The 18800-nt window shown below is 39.6% G+C and overlaps 1 protein-coding gene across 6 annotated transcripts in view; it reads left to right on the plus strand.

The window, feature by feature from the left end:
• Window positions 1–5752, plus strand: part of TAF2 (TATA-box binding protein associated factor 2) — a 64241-nt gene extending 58489 nt beyond the window's left edge. For all 6 annotated transcript variants that reach the window (XM_030011385.2, XM_030011384.2, XM_030011386.2 and 3 more), the window contains one exon: window positions 4716–5752. In XM_030011385.2, the coding sequence (XP_029867245.1) occupies window positions 4716–4981 (266 nt within the window). In that variant the 3' untranslated portion in view covers window positions 4982–5752. The remainder of the gene's footprint in view (window positions 1–4715) is intronic.
• The last annotated feature ends 13048 nt before the right edge of the window (window positions 5753–18800 follow it).

Below are 18800 nucleotides of genomic sequence, written 5' to 3' on the forward strand. Positions count from 1 at the left end.
AAATAGTGTATCTTGGACGTTTCCAGGGTAATACTAAAAAAGAAAAGTAGAAATAAGGAAAAACAGGGTAATTGTCAAAACAGTTAAGATCTTTTCAGCTTTTTTAGTGTTTTCTCTTTAGAGAAAATGCTAGCCAGAGCTACAGTTCAACTGCTAGGCAAAAAAAGGACATTATTTTTCTCATTAGCAAGCTTTCTTTGGGTTCTGGGAGAGACATATTAAGTGCTTGCATGCTTGTGTCGATGTCCCCTTCTTCCCAGAAGTCGTTGGTGTCAGGTTCTGGAGCACCAGCCAGTCCTCAGCCGAAACACTGGACCCATAGGCCTTACCGTTTGCTGTGATTTATGAAGTTGGTTTCTCCCTCTCTGACGTTTGAATAAATCAGGGTGCAAATGGGGTCATTTTTAACAAGTGTCAATCTGGAAAAGTCCTACATAAGCCAGCTGTTTTAAATACATTGTACATGCAAAGAAACAAGAGACTGTAAGTCTGTGGTGTCCCACCCTCTTCACACAAAATCAGAAATATAGGAGAGACCATATGGAAGATCTTATGAAAGCTTGTTGGCATGTTAAAGTCTCAAGTTACATGTTCCCATATTGTAAAAGTTCAATAACAAAATAAGAGTAAAAAACACTCTACCCAACAGCATTGTTCAATGTTCATGCACCAATGATTTTTGAAAAGAAAAAAACTTACCTTAGATAATCGATGAACAGGATGTTATAATTATCTGACAGCAATTTTTGTTGTGACGGAAAATGTTACTTTAAAGCTTATCAAGATCTAAACTTTCATTCGAAAACTAAACTATGAGATCCGTGTTTTCATATTTTATTCTCTCTCACAATATCTATAGCATTTGTATCGGTCCCTGTGACAAGGTGTGCACAACGTTTATGGTCTTTCTCCCATGGGATAGTAATCCTGTCTAATTTTAAACACCTACCCAGCTAGCTGGAACACTGCAAAGCCAATAATTACATTGGAATCTCCACATCCCAAACAGAAGGAGATCCAAGTGGATAGACACATGTATGTGCATTTTCTTCCAAGGAATGCTACTAACCACTTCAGAAGCGAGTTCCTGGGCTCACCCTCCACTTATTGTGTGTTTCTGTGATTTGAGAAACCTGGGTTCCAGTCCTGCTCCCTCTGCCAAGAGGAAGTGGGTTCCCTGCAGAAGGAGGGAGTGCTTCGTGCCTCCTTGCAGCAGCCCTGCTAGCCCTGTTGTTGTGAGGATGGTATTAATGGCCTGTAAAGCAATTCCTATTTAGCCTTGCTTGCCTAGTTTGGCAGGTTCCTGGCATGGGCTTTAAGTAGATATTAATTAAAAAGAAATTAAAAAGTGTTCTGCAAGTTTAACAGTTAATTTTACAGGTACAAACCCGTAAAAATTTTTATAGAGCTTTTGTAGGTCTGTCCATTTTATAGACAACTTAGTTTGGTAGTCTGCGTACGTCCTTTCTGAGCCATTGTCCAGGATCAATATATTTGATTCCTCATTTCAAAGTACTCTTTAACAGTAGGAGGAAATTTTCTGGATAGTTGTTACTTTTGCATCTAAAAACCCAACAGATTATAGCTATCATTGACCTCTATGAAGAAAGTGTATGTGTACTCTTAGTACTGTCTCAGTAAAAGTAGATTTTTGTAATGACGTTCTTTCATTTCTTACTGACATTTGTGCTATATTACCAATGTTGAGTGTCCTCTTAAGTGTCAGTAGCCCTTGAGTTGCAGTTGGATCCCATTTCTCCCCTTCCTGAAGATCCTCCTGTCTTTTTCAGTTTCTAGGTGCTCATCACCACCCCTTCAGTCCTGTTGGCTTGAGCTACTAATGTATTTGCTCCCTAACTTGCTCCAGTCAATGGTGTTTAACTGCTTTAAATAATAGATTTATTTTTTTTAATAACCCACCTGAAATAAGTAAAGAAGTGATAATGGAGACTGTTGCCTTAGCAGAGCTGGTAGTTCAGTACACAGCAGGAAACTTGCACAAGTGGCAGGTAGTACAACAGTGTCAAGAGGGTCTGTTTGATGGCACCCTTGGTCTTCACTGGCACATGGCACTACTGCTACATCATCCCTGCAGACTTAAGCCCATGTCTTTATAGCAGTTATAGTGGGTTAAAATTTTTAAAGCTCAGAGGCTTAGCTTTGGTTTGATGTTGTTACAAATGTAGTGTCTAGACTTACAGGTTAGGTTTCCATATAAAAATAACTCCACAATTTGGAACTAATGGAGCTGTGAAGTCTTAAGGGTTTGTGTCGTGTGTGTGGGTTTTTTGTTTTCTTTAGTCAACTCAAGTTGACTTTAGTTTGCTTTCTGTATTTTAATGCATCATGTGCCTGTAGCTTGAGAACATGTGAGAATGTGTTCTGTACCTTAGATAATCTTTTGTACATCTTTTATGGACAAACACTGATCAGTCTTCTTCAGGCTTTTTGTCATGACCTTTATTTCTGTGTTACTAGAAGCTGTGTTTGTGTCACTGCTGCAATTGACCTTTAACTACTATAGCCTATTTTAATGGTTTCAAATACTGTGTGCTTTGGTTTTCTGAGGTACAGCCTCCGACCATTCCTTTTCTAATGGCCCAAGTCAGTTATGCTCCTTTTTCCACTGTTCTGTCTTCTCTTCAGTGGCTGTTTTTGCATCCTTGCAGCTGCTAAAAAAAAATTTCTTACTTGTCTAAAAGCTGTATGCTTTAGGGGAATGAGCTTAGGTTACAGGGCTAGGTTTAGGTACAGGTTCCTTAAGAGAAATATAATTAGAAATAGTTAAATTGTGAAGCAATCTTGTGCCATTTTGCATCAAATACAGAATACTTGCATGCTGTCCGCATTGTCGAGAATGGATCCAGGTAACAATGTAAAAAAGTTGTAGTAACTGTGCATAGAAGTCAGCAACTGGAAGTTTGAATTTGTGTGCATATCTTTTATCTGCCATAATAAAAAGTAAAGTCATTGTGAGTTCTAACAATAAATCTTTGCATTGATAACATGAGGTTATTACTGCATAGTTCTGGTGAAATAAAAATTAAAGTTTTTTAAAATACTTGTACATTAGAGATTTTAAGTCTATAGGAAACTATTGTACTCTCATCTAGCCTTCTTTGTAACATCAGCAGAATTTTATATTGCACTATATTCACATTTTGTGGTTGAGCCCAAACGTGTTTCTAGAAAGACATCACTTTTGCTGTTTAAGACTTTAAGCAATAGAGATTCCACCATGTCCCATAGCAAGTCATTGATTATCCTTGCTGTAAAAATGTTTTGTATTTCTTTTCTGACTTCTAAACACTGCATACAGATGTAGATTTTGTTTTCTTCCAGACATATTTAAGAACAAACAAAACCCAGAACAGCTGTACTGTCTAGAAACTTTCCTATATATGTGTTTGATTGAATCACTTCTTAATCTTTTGGATAAGGCTAGAAAGGTTGCATGGAAATCTTGCTCAATGCTTGTTTGTCATACTACAGGGAGCTAGCTCTTCAGACTTCCAGGAATCATTGCCATAGACGAATCACTCTTGCCATTAAAGATACAAAACCAACCAACCAACCAACCAAAAAGATGTACTGGGAAAAAAAATCCATTTTCAAATATACAGAAAAAGATAATTACAACGTATATAACATAATTCTGTGTTATTTAACAGGGATATTTTCACCAAAAACTGGAGGGGGGGGAAGCCCCAAACATTTAAAGCAGCACTGAAGAAAATCCATTTTAAGTAAAACTTAAAGGAGCAGTTGCCTTCAAAAATCTAACGGTGCTTTCTTACATTTATCTAGTAGTTAAAGCACGTTCTTGCAGTGTGAGTGATTTGATTCAATTTCTGCCTAAAGGAATTTGAGCCTTCCTACCTTCCAAGTGTTTCCCCTCGTTAACAATGTTGTTCTTAGATAATTGCCCTTTAATTCCTACTACTGAAGTTATTGCAGTTTGTGTGAAGTAATGAAATATTAAATGAGCCAAAGAGAACGTCGTTCAGGAATTGAGAAGTCATGGATCAGATTTTCCTTCCTCAGATTGAGATACCAGGCTTACTCAATATATAAGTAGTTCTAGTGTATTTGTGAAATATATACTAAACAAGATGATGTAATTGTCTTTATTGGAATTTGCTTTTTGTTTAAGAACAAAACTTTGTATAATCTTTCAGATAGGCTAAATTGGTTGTAAGATGCAATTTTTGAAAAAGCAATTTAATTCTTCTGTTCAGTATCAGAAGGTTTCTATGTTCATGCAGGGAGCTTTAGCTCCTGACTAAAAGGAGTTTACATCCCAAAACTGCACTGTAATGTATGCCAGTCCTGCACTTCATATCATAGCTTTCATAAGCAGTTATATTTTCATTATTCATGGTATAGTGGCCCTCCTACTCTTTAAAAATGAATTTCTGGAAGCTAGTATAACTTGCAGTTTCTTAGCTCTTTACAATTCATAATTGCCTGGGTTACATTTATACTTTTGAGGAAGAGGTACCTCTGTAAAAATTGTTGCTAGTATGGGGACTTTAATGGCATGTTCAGAGCCTTTTCTGAAAAAACCAAAAAGTTAATGGTACAAGTATCGTAACAGATTCCGTGTTTGCATGTTTAAATGATAATGTAGGTTTTATCTTAATATTTCAGAATTTCTTATGTTTGAAAACAATGCAAGTTAAACATTTACTAATCCCATATATCTATTCTTTTAGGTAAAGAACAGTCTTCGGGAGAGATGAACATGCACCCTGTTTCAGCAGCTCCACTGTCTGTGTTTAGTAAAGAATCAAACTCCTCAAAACATAGTGATCACCATCACCATCACCATCATGAGCACAAGAAAAAGAAGAAGAAACACAAGCATAAGCATAAGCATAAACATAAACATGATAATAAAGAAAAGGAAAAGGATCCCTTTGCTTTCTCTAACAGTCCAGCTAGTGCACGATCAATCCGTTCCCCATCACTTTCAGACTGATATCGATGGCTTCTCTGGAGTTCAGCTTGCAATATTCTCTGAATACTTAGAAGGATGTATATAACTATAGCTTCTATCTTTTTTTATGGAAATAAGAATATGTGAATTGCCTTAGCAATTCAGAAGCTCTGCCACCGTCCTCGTTTGAAGCCTTCTATTTGCATATGCGGTTGTTGAAATAATCTGATTCAAAAAATATGTTTTATGATTCTGAGTCATTTTGTATTTCACTGCTTTCCACACCTCCCACTCTTTTTTCCATTTTAAACAAAGAACACAGCCCTTTATGTAAGGGCCCCATGTCCACTGGCAACCCCCTGCACATCATGCTGACCATGTGTACTGCCAGAATCAATTATGTTTTAATCCTTTGAAGAATGTTATGAGGCAGAGTGTGTTTTAAGCAGAAGCCAATTGCCAGACCTTTGGTGAAGTACTGCTTCCAGAGTAGTATTGTATAACCAAGTGTAGACCTCCTGAGAAGACAGGGATTTTCTGTAGTCTTCAGTTGAGCTGTTTCTTGCTTTAACCATTGCAATGTAATGTCAGAATTTTAACAACAGTATATAGAACATTTGCCTTTTTCAGATACTAAAACTCTTAAAAAATTCCAAGCTGCTTTTAAGCTGCAGGTATTTATTATGGACATGACCCTCTGAATATAGTGACATTCTGCAATTATGTTTTTGGAATTTTAGCAAAATGCTTAATGCATGTTTTGTCCTGTAATCAGGCTTTTAAAAATCCAATAAAGTTTGCGAATTATTTTGACAGAGGCAGAATTTTTTCTTCAAGCTTGACATTGGAATATGCTTTTGAAAGATGGATTTGCTAAAATAAAAAAAATATTTTTGAAAAGCTTAAAAATTAGAAGATTGAAAAAGATATTATTTCCTTCTGCTGAGGGATGGTTTTTTTGGAAGCATTCTGTATGATCAGCTCATGAATCCACAGGAGAAATACATTAGTAGATTAAGCTAGGTCTGAGACTTTAAATGATGGATACATTTAAATTTCTTTAGCTGTGTTTTATGCAGTGTACTATTTACACCCAGCAAATGTTTTATTTAAAACCTTAAGTTTTTAGAAGTTTTGATAATAGAGATAAATTGTCTCTGCCACTTTTTATATGTTTTCTTTATTTGTATGTAGAGGCAGGGGTTTTATTTCCATGCACTGGTTGACTTCTGTTGCCCAGAGTTCACTTCACATTTAGCTTTCTGTAAGATGGTTGTATTTGGGTTATTTTTTTTTTTTTTTTTTTTTAAGTTTTTCCCAAATTCCTGTGAAAGACTGATTCTCCTTCTTAGGGCAAAGAGAAAAAGTTCAACAGGGACCGAAGAAGATTTTTTTCTTTTAAGCCATATTCTGTTTCATGAAAGTTAATAAATACTTTTATATTATATACCTGCTGATGAATCCTGTAGTTTTTGTAATAACAGATTATCTGTAGAATGGAAAAATGATAGACTCAGGTATTTTGTAATACACATATACTTATTTTGTTATTGAAGCACTATATCCCTTTAATACTGCATGGATAGTTGTGCTAATCGTTGTACTTGGAACACAAGTTAAGATATGTTTGGGCTGGATTTGGACGCGATGGACCTGGTCAGCATTGCAGCCTCTCCCCATCTGCTACCACGCCAGCAGCTCTTCGCATTAGGTGAAGCCCACCTTGGTGAGATTTGTTTCCTCTCTAGCAACGACCGCAAGCTCTTACAGCTTAGATGAGCTAAAGGTGCAACAGGAACAGAAAACACCTAAGCCTGGGTAGACTGAGGTACTGAGTGTGTTTTGGGTAGGCTAGCCATGTGTGCAGCTCAGCTTACCGCCCCTCTTGAGCCAGCGAGCTGTTATATTAGCATCATGAGCGGTGAATCACAGGGAGAGGTTGGGAGGCTATAGTAATAGCTCGATGGAAATATTTTTAGGTGTTTTTCCCTTGGCTAAGGAGTGAGGTAACAGTGCCAAAGGTGTTTGTGGGAGACCTGGGCTAATAAGCAATGAAAGCTGGCATTGTTTGGGAGGGCGAAGGCAGATGCATTTATGTTTTAAAAATGAGGTCATGGATAATTTAGGCTGGTGTAGTTTTTACTTTTGGAGACGTGGATTTACACTCACGCTGAAGGGAAATGTATTGTTCAGTGATACAAGAACAGAACTGAGGTAGAGCTGTAACATGGTAATTCTACCGTCATATATTTGGCTGTATGACTTTAAGTGAACTATCGAATGTATGCTGAGGAAATACGGTGAAGACACTGTTAACAGAAATTGGAGAGGGGAAAAAAAAAAAAAACCTAAAAAGATATTTCCAGTGCAGTTTCTGAGGTTTTTGTCATGGTCCTCATTCAGAATATCCATTAATGTGTTTGATGGAATCCAAATAAAGTTTGAGGTCTGCAGGTGGTGCAACATGGACAGGCAGTGCTCACAAACTCATAGATGTGTTTAGAAGTCAGAATAATTAGGTAGATTGCACAGGTGACCCAAAAGCAGCAAGCTAAAATTCAGTAGGAGTGAATGTGAAATACTGAACTTGAGGGAAAATGAAGTGCATGAAAGCAAGCTGTTCCCCCCATCTTGCAAGGTGCAGTGAGGAAAAAAAAGCATCTGGTTGCACAGAGGTGAGCAACCTGATACTATGGCAAAAGTAAAACTCACTTAAGCATTAACAGGAATTTTTTAATGTAAGATGTGAAAGTAATTATTCTATCAAGTGCCAGTGATTTTGGGCAACACATTTTAAGAAATAGGTGGGCAAATTCCCCCAAATGGACACAATAGATAATATTGCATATAAGAAAAAAAAAATAAAGGGAACTGAGCATTCCCAGTCTAGAATAAAAGAAGTCTGAGGAAGGAACTCTCCCTTCTAATACCTAAAAGATTGCTACAACAAAAAACGTTTATCAGTTGTTCTAGATATTTCCTGTGGGAAGGGAGGGATTAGCTTTATTTGTAAGAAAAAATATGGTTTTTGAATGTTAAGACGGAAAATATTCTAACAGGCACCTAATGATGATGTGAAAGCTCTCTTCTTGTAGGTTTTCAAGCAGCAGATTGGCAAACGTCTGCACGGGATGTTTATGGAATGCTTCGCCCTGACACAGTGCAGGGAGGGACCTTGCTGCTATGGTTTGTTTTCATGATTTCTTTGATCTTCCATTTTTGTTGGTGAAATTACTGTGGCGGCTCCCTGGATGCGACGGGCACTTGTGGAAGGCTTAGGAAACAGAGGTCTTTGCCTGCCAAAGATCTTACTGATGGCGGTTTAGCTTGGGTTTTTCTTCTACTGAAAAAGTGATGACTATTTCAAAGTTATGACCTGACATCAATCCAAGTTAAAACTTTGTATTTGGACAGTGGGTTAAGCTCTTTATCCTTGCCACCTTCAAACCTCGTAGATGGGCTGTAACCTTTGCAGTTGATTTTGGTCTGGGTTCTGATTTTCGGTCAAAACTTCTGGTTTGTAGTGCACTCTCCTTGAAACAAAAGGAGAAATATCCAAATACCGGAAGAATACGCATTACACATAGAAAGTATAAAAGCATATGTTGTTGAAAATGTGCAAGGTCAAAGTCTGGAGAATTTGTTTTGACATCACAGTTTTTAATATGAATTCCTTTATTTTGTTCATTATAAACATTATAATACACATAAGTGTAGGGCAAATATGTGATATTGAAAGACCTATATGCATTTTTAATGCAGACTTTTCATTTATCTTGGGTTTTTTTTCTTTATTTCTCAGCATAATTATAGAATAATATGTCCACGAAGTAACTGCTGCATCTCTTAGATCTGTAGACATGCTCAAGTACCTAATTAGGATATAGTTTCTTTCTTTAGGTGTCCGAGTAAGCATTCGTTTCAGCTTTGATCGGTTCACTACTAGGCTCTGTCAGTCTGTCCTGGTGCTGTGGAGGAAGGACAGCACGATGCAACTTCATTGAGTTCTTGGGTGAGCTGGTACCATCTTTCTATCATAAACTGTGCCATCCCGTAAAGTACTCCAGCTGGCATTAGGGTTTGTATCAATGATTACAAGGTATCTTACGCTGTTTAGCTTTTGGGGATATAAAAGCTGTTTAGTTTTAGTTGATTTCGTATTCATAGAAATATGGTATTTTTTGTAAATTTTAATATAAGGAACTTTTAGTCACGTCAATGTTTTCAGTTCCTTAAGAAAGTTAATTCACAGAAACTTAACCTGTTTTTTAATGGAGCATTAGTATTGCACAGGGGCCCTTAAAATACACAAGGTAAATAGAAATGTTTTGGATGAGATTTAATTACTTTTATATGTTCATATTTTTACGTATGCATAGAATTATATATTTTATTCATAAAATATTTTATGTCTTTATTTCCTGGGTTTATAATTTGAAACGGCAATAATAGTATATCAGAGTTTGCATACACATTAAGCCATGGCAGCTGGAATTTAAAGTCTGCATAATTCCATAGTAATCTGACATCATAACTACAGTTTTTCTAAACACATTTCCAAGGTTTTCTTTTGTTATTATTTTTGTCCAGATAAATCTACAACGTTACTAACCTTTGTTGATGTGGATGAGTCAGGATTTCATTTGAAAGACTTTGTATTTTATTGAAAAACACTTCACCTAGTATGGTGCTTAGGATGTGGTAAACATCATAAAGTGACAGATAAAACTGAAAGCGCATTTGGCTGGATTTTTTTCATTTCTGAGTGAAAGTGAAACTGCACGGGTACACTTTGGGCTGATCTACAGCTGCCACCGCTGCAGCAAGGAGACACTTTTCCCCCCAACTCCTGACCCCGCAGTCCCACATTGGATTCTTTGGGTGCTAACAGGGCTCTCCTGTGGCCCAATCGCGACTCTCTAACCTGTGAATAAAATCGGGGTAATTCTTGCTCCGTTGGCGAGCTGAAACTTTTGGGCAGAGGCTGAGTAGGCAGCGAGGCTGATGCACGGCTTGCGGAGCCGAGGGTGGAGTGGGGTGAGGGAGGGAGGGAGGGAGGCGCGAGCAGGAACAAAACCCTTTTTGGCAGCAGCAGCCGCTTCGTTTGGCTCCGCTGCTCCTTGCGACTTCGCTCTGAGAAAACAATACGATAGGGTGAATTCAAGTTTTTACATCTGCGCCTCTTTGGGAGGCTTAATTTTGTTGTGAATTGGTTGAGTGAATGTTTTGAATCGGATTCATTTGGGAAATTTTGGAAAGCTGGAGTGAGATGAGCTTACATGACTGGCAGTTATTTTTTTCTTCACTGTGTTAAAGATAAAAAAGGAATGGTCTCAACAATAAAGAAACGCTCTTCAAAAGTTACTCTAAAGGTTGTTTCGGGTCAAATAGGGTTTCTTAAATTATATATTTTTTTTTATTTATTAGTGTTCTATTTTATTCTATTCTATTTTACTTTTATCTACAGAAGAGTGTTAAAGTGAAGCATTTCGTTCTCAAAATGCACTCTTCATTTTCTAAAGATTCCTGTATTTTATAAATAAATCATACTCTAAAATATAAGTAACTGATAAAACTTCTAAATGAAAATATGCCCTAAGAAGAAGGAAAAAGTTTGAAAGCACATCAGGAATGAAAGCACATTCCAAGACCTGATTGACTCTTCCCCTTTTCAAAAACTTATTTCAGGAAAAACAAGCCTCTCCTGGAAGTTATCTGTTCCTCACCTTTCCAGGAAAAGGAGGGATGACTCAAACGCGCTCACGATTTAAAAGCTGTTTGAATTTGTGTGAGTAACCCTCTGTTTGTTGTGGGTGCTGGAACGGCTCATGCCAAGCCTCGCTGTTTCTGCTGGGGTGTGGGTTTCGGCGCGGGACCCAAGGGGACACCATGAGAGCAACGGAAAGGTGGCCACGGTTTTTCTTCAGTGCCCAGCTACAGTGCACATAGAAGCAGTCCCAGACCTCTTTTACCTTACACTACTGGTTCTGCTGAGCTTCTAGTCACTCATTTTGCTAAATCTTTCAAGTTTTTTAATGCCTTAAACTTTGGCACTATAGCAAAGGCTTTGGTCTTTTGGTAGCCCATCTCCCACCCAGGAGTCAAATTGAAGCATATGGGGGGAGAAAGTTTTTTAGCAGTTTTATTTGAGTACAGCTTTTCAAGTTGATACCAAAGTTAGTGACAGTGCGTTACTGTTTTGCTAGTTTGTCAGTTAATTCCTAGTTTTTCTGTACACTGAAAAAATGGGAGGTAGGGAGGAAGGAAGAGGAGGGACTGAGATGGTCTGTCTCGACAGTGAAGAGAGACTCAGAGACATTAAAGGTCTCGCATCGGTCCTATCGCTCACCTTCCTAAGGCAGTCTCTACTGCTTTGAGGTATTACGGACTCACCCATGGAGCTGCTGCCGTCTTCACTTGTCTTCCTCTACTATTTCTTTACCTTCAGGTCTTCTTCCAGTTTATTGATGTAATAGTCATCTGAGAGAAGTCCAAGCTTCAGGAAAGGCAAATGACTCAAAGACATCCACCAAAGCAGAGGGTTTAAGCTGCTTTGGAGCAGGATGATATCCTGCACTTGGGGCTTTGAGTCTCTTGTGGTTTTTCATGGTCTGTTCCCAGCTCTGTGACCAGCAGGCTACTGCAGCTTATTTCTCCTCTCTGAGGACCAGGCATAGATGTTCCTTGTCCCTTATGGACATCTTATAGTTCCAGATTCTGTGCAAGCATCTTTCTTGCGTTTGGAGCAGTATGTATAAAAAAATGTTTATCTCAAATGCTTTTACCAAAGGATGTAGTCATTTTAAAATGATGGAATTCATATGTTTGTTATTGAGTACTTGACTAATTTCGAAATACTGAACAGTTTCACTTGCTTCAATTTTAAGACTCAGGATTTTAAAAATAGACATTTGTTTTTACAGCACTGAAAATCTTCCAGGTGCTTAATAAAACACTCAGCACTTACAAGCCAGGACAAGACACAGAGTAGGAGAGACAACAAAGCTTTTTTGTACATCTCTTCATGGAAGAGAGAAATGCAACTATGTTGTAGGAGAATTGATAAAGGACTTCAAGGAACCGGTTGTTGACTACTGCTGTGATGGAGGATATATGAAAACCTCTAAATAAAATAGTGTGGAGAGGGCAGTTGAAAACAGTACTCTTTTTTCAATAAAAGTTCAACAATTTAATTGGAGACAAATGCATTTATAAAATGAAAACAAGACACTGATAATGTCTATAACATAAAACAGCTGCTGAATTTTTGACTGTTGTCCTTGAGCATTGTATTCTTTGGTGTTGAGAACCTAGCAAGAGTTCCATTTCTTTTCCAGCATCAAGCAGTGTATTGTGACTGAATACCTGTCATCTAACTGAAAAAAACCAGCTTGGATTTTCTCTTTTAATTTTCCTTTAATGATTTATGCTATCAAGAACAGAGAAAGCTTCTAAATACGTAGTTTACAGTTGTTTTACAAAAATAAAATATACTTTGAACCTGATTTACCTGATCTATAATTATGTATGTAATGTGTACTTGGGCTGCACAGAAAAACAATTGGGAATTGGCCTTTGTGCACAGAGGAGCTGTATTTTTATCAATATGTATTTCTGGTCATGGTTCTGAGTTGAGGCAATGACTTGTTTTAGGCAATCAGTGTCACCATTTGGAGCAGATACTACAAGGCCTTTGAAAGCCCCTTCCAGCTTCCCCAGTTTGAGTGCCAGTTTTTCTTCATTCATCTACCTTTCTTGTCCTTAAATATGGTGGAGGCGTCACCCGAGGATGATGGGAAGATTCAGTCTGGGCACTTTCAGGCTGGGATGATCCTGCTCCACATGCTGGGCTCCTGAAGCAACTCCTGACAGTTACCTGTCTGCTACAGAAAAACAGGGAAGCTGTAAACCTTAGGGCATTTTTTTTTTTAACTCATACTTAAAGTAAAGATGAATTAGTATAAGGCATCCATAATGCTGTTACTGTTAAAAGAAGCTCCAGGTGATGAGTTGGTGCATGCCTAATACCTAATATTCTTGGGGCTTTGACATTCATCAGAGGGACATGATTATCCCAGCTTTTTGGATCCTGGTACCATTCAGGCTTTTTCGAGTGGTTTTTTGCATCCACAGAGTTCCTCTCTGTGAAGGCAACATCTCTCTCTTCCTTCAAATTACTGCTCAAGTCCTCTATGTGCATGCAAATGACTTCTCTGCCCTCCCGGGGAACAGGATAAAATAGACAAGAAACACTAGAGCTCACCTGAGCTGCAGTCAAAACTGCCAGGACTTTTTCTCCAACCCTCCTTCTGCATTGTGATTGATATGCTCATTGGCCATGTCTGCTGCTTAAGTGAGCTGTTCTAGATATTTCATGCGCCTGCTTCATGCTGTACCAGCAGCTTGCCAGGCTGGGGGAGGGGGAGAGACGGGAAGGTGAACCGCTGTGTAGCTCTCACAAGCTGAATACGCTGCACGGACGAAGGTCACCTTGCACCCCATCAGCTCTTGGGCTCCTTCTCTTCTCCATGGCCCCCTCCCCTTGCTCTTGTCTCCCCTCTTCCTTCTCTGCATTTTCTTTTCCTCTACAATTTTTTTTTCCTTTTCTACAGCCTCAGACGTGAGCTGTTCAGGGTGTCAAGGTTTCAGATCCCATTGGGATGAGGAGCAGAACCAGGAGATGGAAGTATTTTTATGCAGAAGGCATCAGTACCTGCCACCAAATAGTCTTTCATGCCCTCGAGACAATTACAGAGATGGGTAAAACTGTACGTGCATGTGTGGGGGTGAGGGCAGTCTGCTAATTAGACACTGTCTACTGCCATAGCTTGTTGTCCTAGTTTTTTGGAGGTTTTGACTTTCTCCATGGGTTTTCTACTGCCCGGATGGATAGTGTTCTGCCCTTGGCTGCCCGGCACAGCTCTGGCGCGGTGGAGCCGGTCGAGGAGAGAGGGCAGTGCCGCTGCCTGGCGTGGCTCTGCTTGCTGGGCTGAGGGACGCGCGGGACTCCAGTGGCAATGTCCGACTGGTTTGATCAAAACGTAAGCAGCGATTCACCTCCACACACAGCTCATGTCCAGCACCGTGTTTACAGGCCAGCCTGTAAACAGGCAGCTGAGCAGTGTTTTCAGCCTAGAGGAAAATAGGTAGTTGTGTTTAGGATGGGGTATTTTTTTCTTTTTAAAAGGCTAGCTTTCTGTTAAAAATATTAAGCATGTGAAGTTGAGCTAGTCATGTAGCATGTCCTTTCCGTTCAGAGACTGTAGATTTTTTTTATATAAAATTTGTTCTGAATGATTGCGGGATTTCTATATAAATTGACTTTATATGGCACCGATCATGTCCTTCTGAGTTAATAATGCTCATACTAAGTTTTGATTCTGAAATATAGCAAAACCTTAGTAAGGCACATGGAAATGAGAGGCCCCATTGTGAGCTAATGACCTCTGTGAATGAACGAACATGTCAGCACCATAAAATGAGATACACTTATTAGCTTTTTACAATGGATGCTTGTATACGATACACATCAGCATACTGTGAAGTGGCTTGTTATGATAAGACCATAATATAGAACTTTTCAGTTGAAATGGTTCTCTCTCCCTACTTCTTGGGAAATATTTGTTCAAATAAATATGTGGGTTAGTGAGGCAACAGATAGTTATTTGTCTCTCAAGTGTGAGTAATGTAATATGAACAAGCATTAATGACCTAACTGCTTAATTCAACAGGAGATCCTTATTTTTCTTACACGCTAGCTTATTTCTTAATATTTTGGAATCCATTGCTTAGTGTGTGTTGTGTGTTCCCAGGAGAGCTAAGCGCAAGCTACAAGCTTTGGATAACTCTCCGTTCTGCTCAATTTTATCATCTCTTGGACTGTCTTGGACTTCTTCAGCTCAGTGGCTGGCAGCTATGTATATCTGCTCCCTGAATCATCCACTAACATCTGCCTGAAATAATGAAAAGATTCACAGTTTTCAGTGGATATGAGAGGTAGAATTGACCAAACCATCCACGGGATTTAGAAGTCTTTGCCCGATTTCCAGAAGACTCCAGCATGGCAAAATCGAAGCCCTGTGAATTTCTATGAGACTTACCACTGATACACAGCTGAAGCAGTTCACGAAATGGCTGCCCTCAGGGCAGAGGCGGCAGCAGACTTCCAGAGTGAAGTCTGGTGGTTTAGACCAACCCCCAGTGAAGGTGAGTTGAATGTGAAATAGAAAGTTAAGCTAGCCCAGGGAGTGGGGAAACTAAGCAAATGGATCAAGAGCTGGAACAAGGAACCAGTGACAGAGAATAAAGGCAAAAGAAGATCAGAGAGGGAACAGCATCAAGGAGAAGCAGCTGGGCATTGAGGGACAATGGGCAAAGATGACTAGACAAAATCCCTTTGAACGACAATCCCTCCAGAAGTTGGGTTGTAAATAGAGGTTCAGGAGTCCCAGTGCTCCTGGGCAACAGGCTTCATACCTGTTTGCTAAAATGCATGCTCTATTCCTCTGTAGATATCAGTTACCGAAAGCATGGCAATCTACAACAGCTCTTAGTTGCCTGTCTTTCACCTTGTGCAAGCCCGATGTTTTTCAGTGATGCTGTTGAACCACAAAAGAGTCAGCATGCATCACATCATCAACACAGTAGAAATTGCTCTTCTTCAAATTCAATCTTGTAAAAAAAACCCCAAACACAAAGTATTCTCTTTGGAGAATATGATTAAGGTTGCAATTCAAGTGGACTTAAGACCATCTGAGCAATGTTACTCAGTTCCTTGGCATCGAAGTATGTTGAGACGATCTCAAGGCAGTACCTTGAGTGGGGAATGAGGCTGCAGGAGGAATCGGGTCATGCTCATGTCAGCTCAATCTTGTTTTGGAGGGCTGAATCCTGTTTCTGTGTCTCCATAGACAGAATTATTATGGGATGCTGCCAGGTCATTTCAGCTATAATTTTTAGAAGAGGTCATTTTTAACTTCTCTGTTCACCACTCAGCTTCAGATGCACAGCTCTGATTAGGAGAACTGCTGAGTCTCGATGGCTTCAGCTGGAGATAACAGGGGTCTGTGCTGCACACATGCAGTACAGCGAGTCTCTGGTACTGCCTATTACAGACTGTAGTAGTAGTGCTATATAATGCCATGAATTCTAGAAACTGGGATTCTTGAAGTCTTAAGGCAGGTTCTTAAAATTAGTGGAAATAGTTTGCTGATGTCTCATCTGAAAATAGTGATAATGCTGCCTTTACCTCAAAGGAGTGTTGTCACAATATTTTGGAAACTGCTTGGACATCTCTTGATCGTCTTGTCCAGTTTTGAATGGTGCTCCATAAATAAAGAAGTCAGGAATTCGTATGCAGTGACCATGCTGGGCTGCTCTGTGTTGCTGTTGGTATCCCTGGCAGCACCTGGAAGATTCAGCTGGTCCTGCAGCCCCAATATGCAGCGTAGGAACAGCAAGCATGCGGAACTGTGCCCCTTTCTTCTTGGTAGCATTTAGCATTGCAAAATGGATCTGACTGAGAGCAAGCTGGCTCAAAACTGCTGATCTGGAACAGCTCCCTGACTTGGTTTGCAGTGTGATGTTGATCTGCAGAAGCAGATAGAGCAAGGGTGCTGTAAGACCATCTGCTTGTTGCTGTGGATGATGTAGTTTGAAACAAGGGTCTACAGCACCAGGACCTATGCAGAAAGTGCCTGAATAAACAGGACACACTGGAATCAGAGCAACAGAGCCATGAATCAGCATCTTGCCAGAGGACATACTCCAGTGGGAGTGGGAATCTACCCTAGTTTGAGTGACTTGGAGTACCTTTTGGGTGATGTATTTTGCATTTAGGTGACCATGCTGATACCTCTAAGAGTATGCTAAAGCTGTTTGTTGCAGAGAGGTGAATATACTAAAAAGTGCAGGAGAAATGTTGGCCTACGTTGGTGTCTTCTGCAACACAGATTTGGTCGCTGTCTTGATCAGGTCCTCAGTAGCACAGAAACACACAACCAGCTGGGAGCTCCTTCTGTAGAAGGCAGGAGGCTGTCCCTCAGCCATACTGCAAGCTCCCTTCAGCCTTGTGCTGCATGTTGAACACCATGTGTCTTCTCAGTTTCGATCCCTATTTGTATTTGACAAGTGACCTTGGAGCTGGGATGAAATATAATTCATGTCAGTGGCTACTTGCCATCCCTTGTTATATCTGCCTGCTTTAAGGTCATTGCAAAACATTAGATGGACTTCTGGTGAAAATAGTTGGTTTTCTCTTTGGACAACATTCCAAATTTAGCACATCCTCTCCGAAGCTTAGCAAAGCACTTTCCTGGAGCTGCATCAAACCCCAGTGTTCAGTGTTTAAAGCTTAGTGTTAATGCCTGTTGGAGATGATGTTGTAACAGTTAGAAGCCCCTGTCATACTTTGAGTGATGGTCTTGTTTTCTGGAAAGCTCTCTAGCATCTTGGAGATGTCAAATTTTGGAATCAAATGCTGACTTTAATGCAGGAATGTTCCCCATGGGCCCTGATGTTTTATCCAAAAATCCAAACCTTTGTATACAATCGTTGCTGTTGATTTCCAGTCTAGGGGAATGTCTCAAATTCTCCCCAAGTTTGGTGTCACCAAAAAAGCTCACATCTCTTCGCAGCTAATCAGAGAGAAGGGCTGGGCATTAGGAGATCATCCGAGTTTGAAGACATTGAGGGAACCCTGGATTAGTAGCTCTGGAGCTGAAGATTTATAAAGTGATTTTATGCATTATATTCCTTTTCCTGGAGGGACTGAATCCCTCTCTTGACAAAATGAGACATCCCTTTTCTGCTTCCCTCCATTCTTCACAGTTCACGCTCCCCAGGGATGGGAGGAGTTCCTTCAATGAAATATAAACAAAAAAAAAAAAAATATCAAGATTCAGTTGCTACATGGAGAATAGCAATTAGCATTTTCACTGTGAATGTTTAAAACCCTTTACATGTTTTAACCCTCTTATTCTTGCTTTCCAGGTGAGCAAATTGATTTGGCTTAAAACTCCTCAGAAAGGCCTGGGTAATCCTGTCACTGAAACACAGAATTTCTTTGTGCAATGGATAGAGCATGAGACTGGGAGCCAGAAAGTGCCAGCTCCCGTATTGTTTTCCTCAAACATTCATAATGGATATGGATTCGTTTGGGGAACCTCTCAGTTTTGTCATGAAGTGTGAACTTAGCCATCGCATCGTTGCACCTCCAGCTCAAAAGTATTTTGATGGAAGTCAATTTTTGATACAAAGTTCATATCCAAGCTGCTTTGTGGCAGCATGTGGAGGGTAAGATTTAGGGTCAGGTAAAGGAAGGAATCCCTTTTCTGAATGAACAGCCCAGCTGGGCGTTACTGCTGTGCCTGTTGCTAATGTTCTTTCTGATGAAGCGTGTTTACTTACTTTCACCATGACTGTCTGGAAATCCCATGGCAAGGAGCATCAGAACATTTGCCAAATCACTACTTCACCCATCAAGCTGATTGTTTCATGTTATTCGGTCTGGTTCACATTAAGGGTTTGCTCCATCGCTGCCTTTGCTCTTTTGGGGTGTATTGATTACTTGTGGTGGGTTTTATAACAAACAGCCCTTTTTGCGGGATTACTCTCCCCTTCTCTCACTGAGCCTGTGGCGTGTTAGTAAATATAGTCCTAATCTCTTCTACTTCAGACACAGTCTCTTTAAGGCAATACATCCAAAGGAATCAAAAGCGAACTCTTTCCACTGGTTAATTATTATTATAATGTCTTTTGCAAAGCAAACAAGAAAGAAACAGCCTACCTATAAAATGGAAGGAATGTAATAAAACTGCAAGGGGCTTAATTTCTTCTCCTGACAGGTATCTTATTTTTCCAT

This window comes from Aquila chrysaetos, chromosome 4 (assembly GCF_900496995.4).
Source record: "Aquila chrysaetos chrysaetos chromosome 4, bAquChr1.4, whole genome shotgun sequence".
Classification (NCBI taxonomy): Eukaryota; Metazoa; Chordata; class Aves; order Accipitriformes; family Accipitridae; genus Aquila; species Aquila chrysaetos.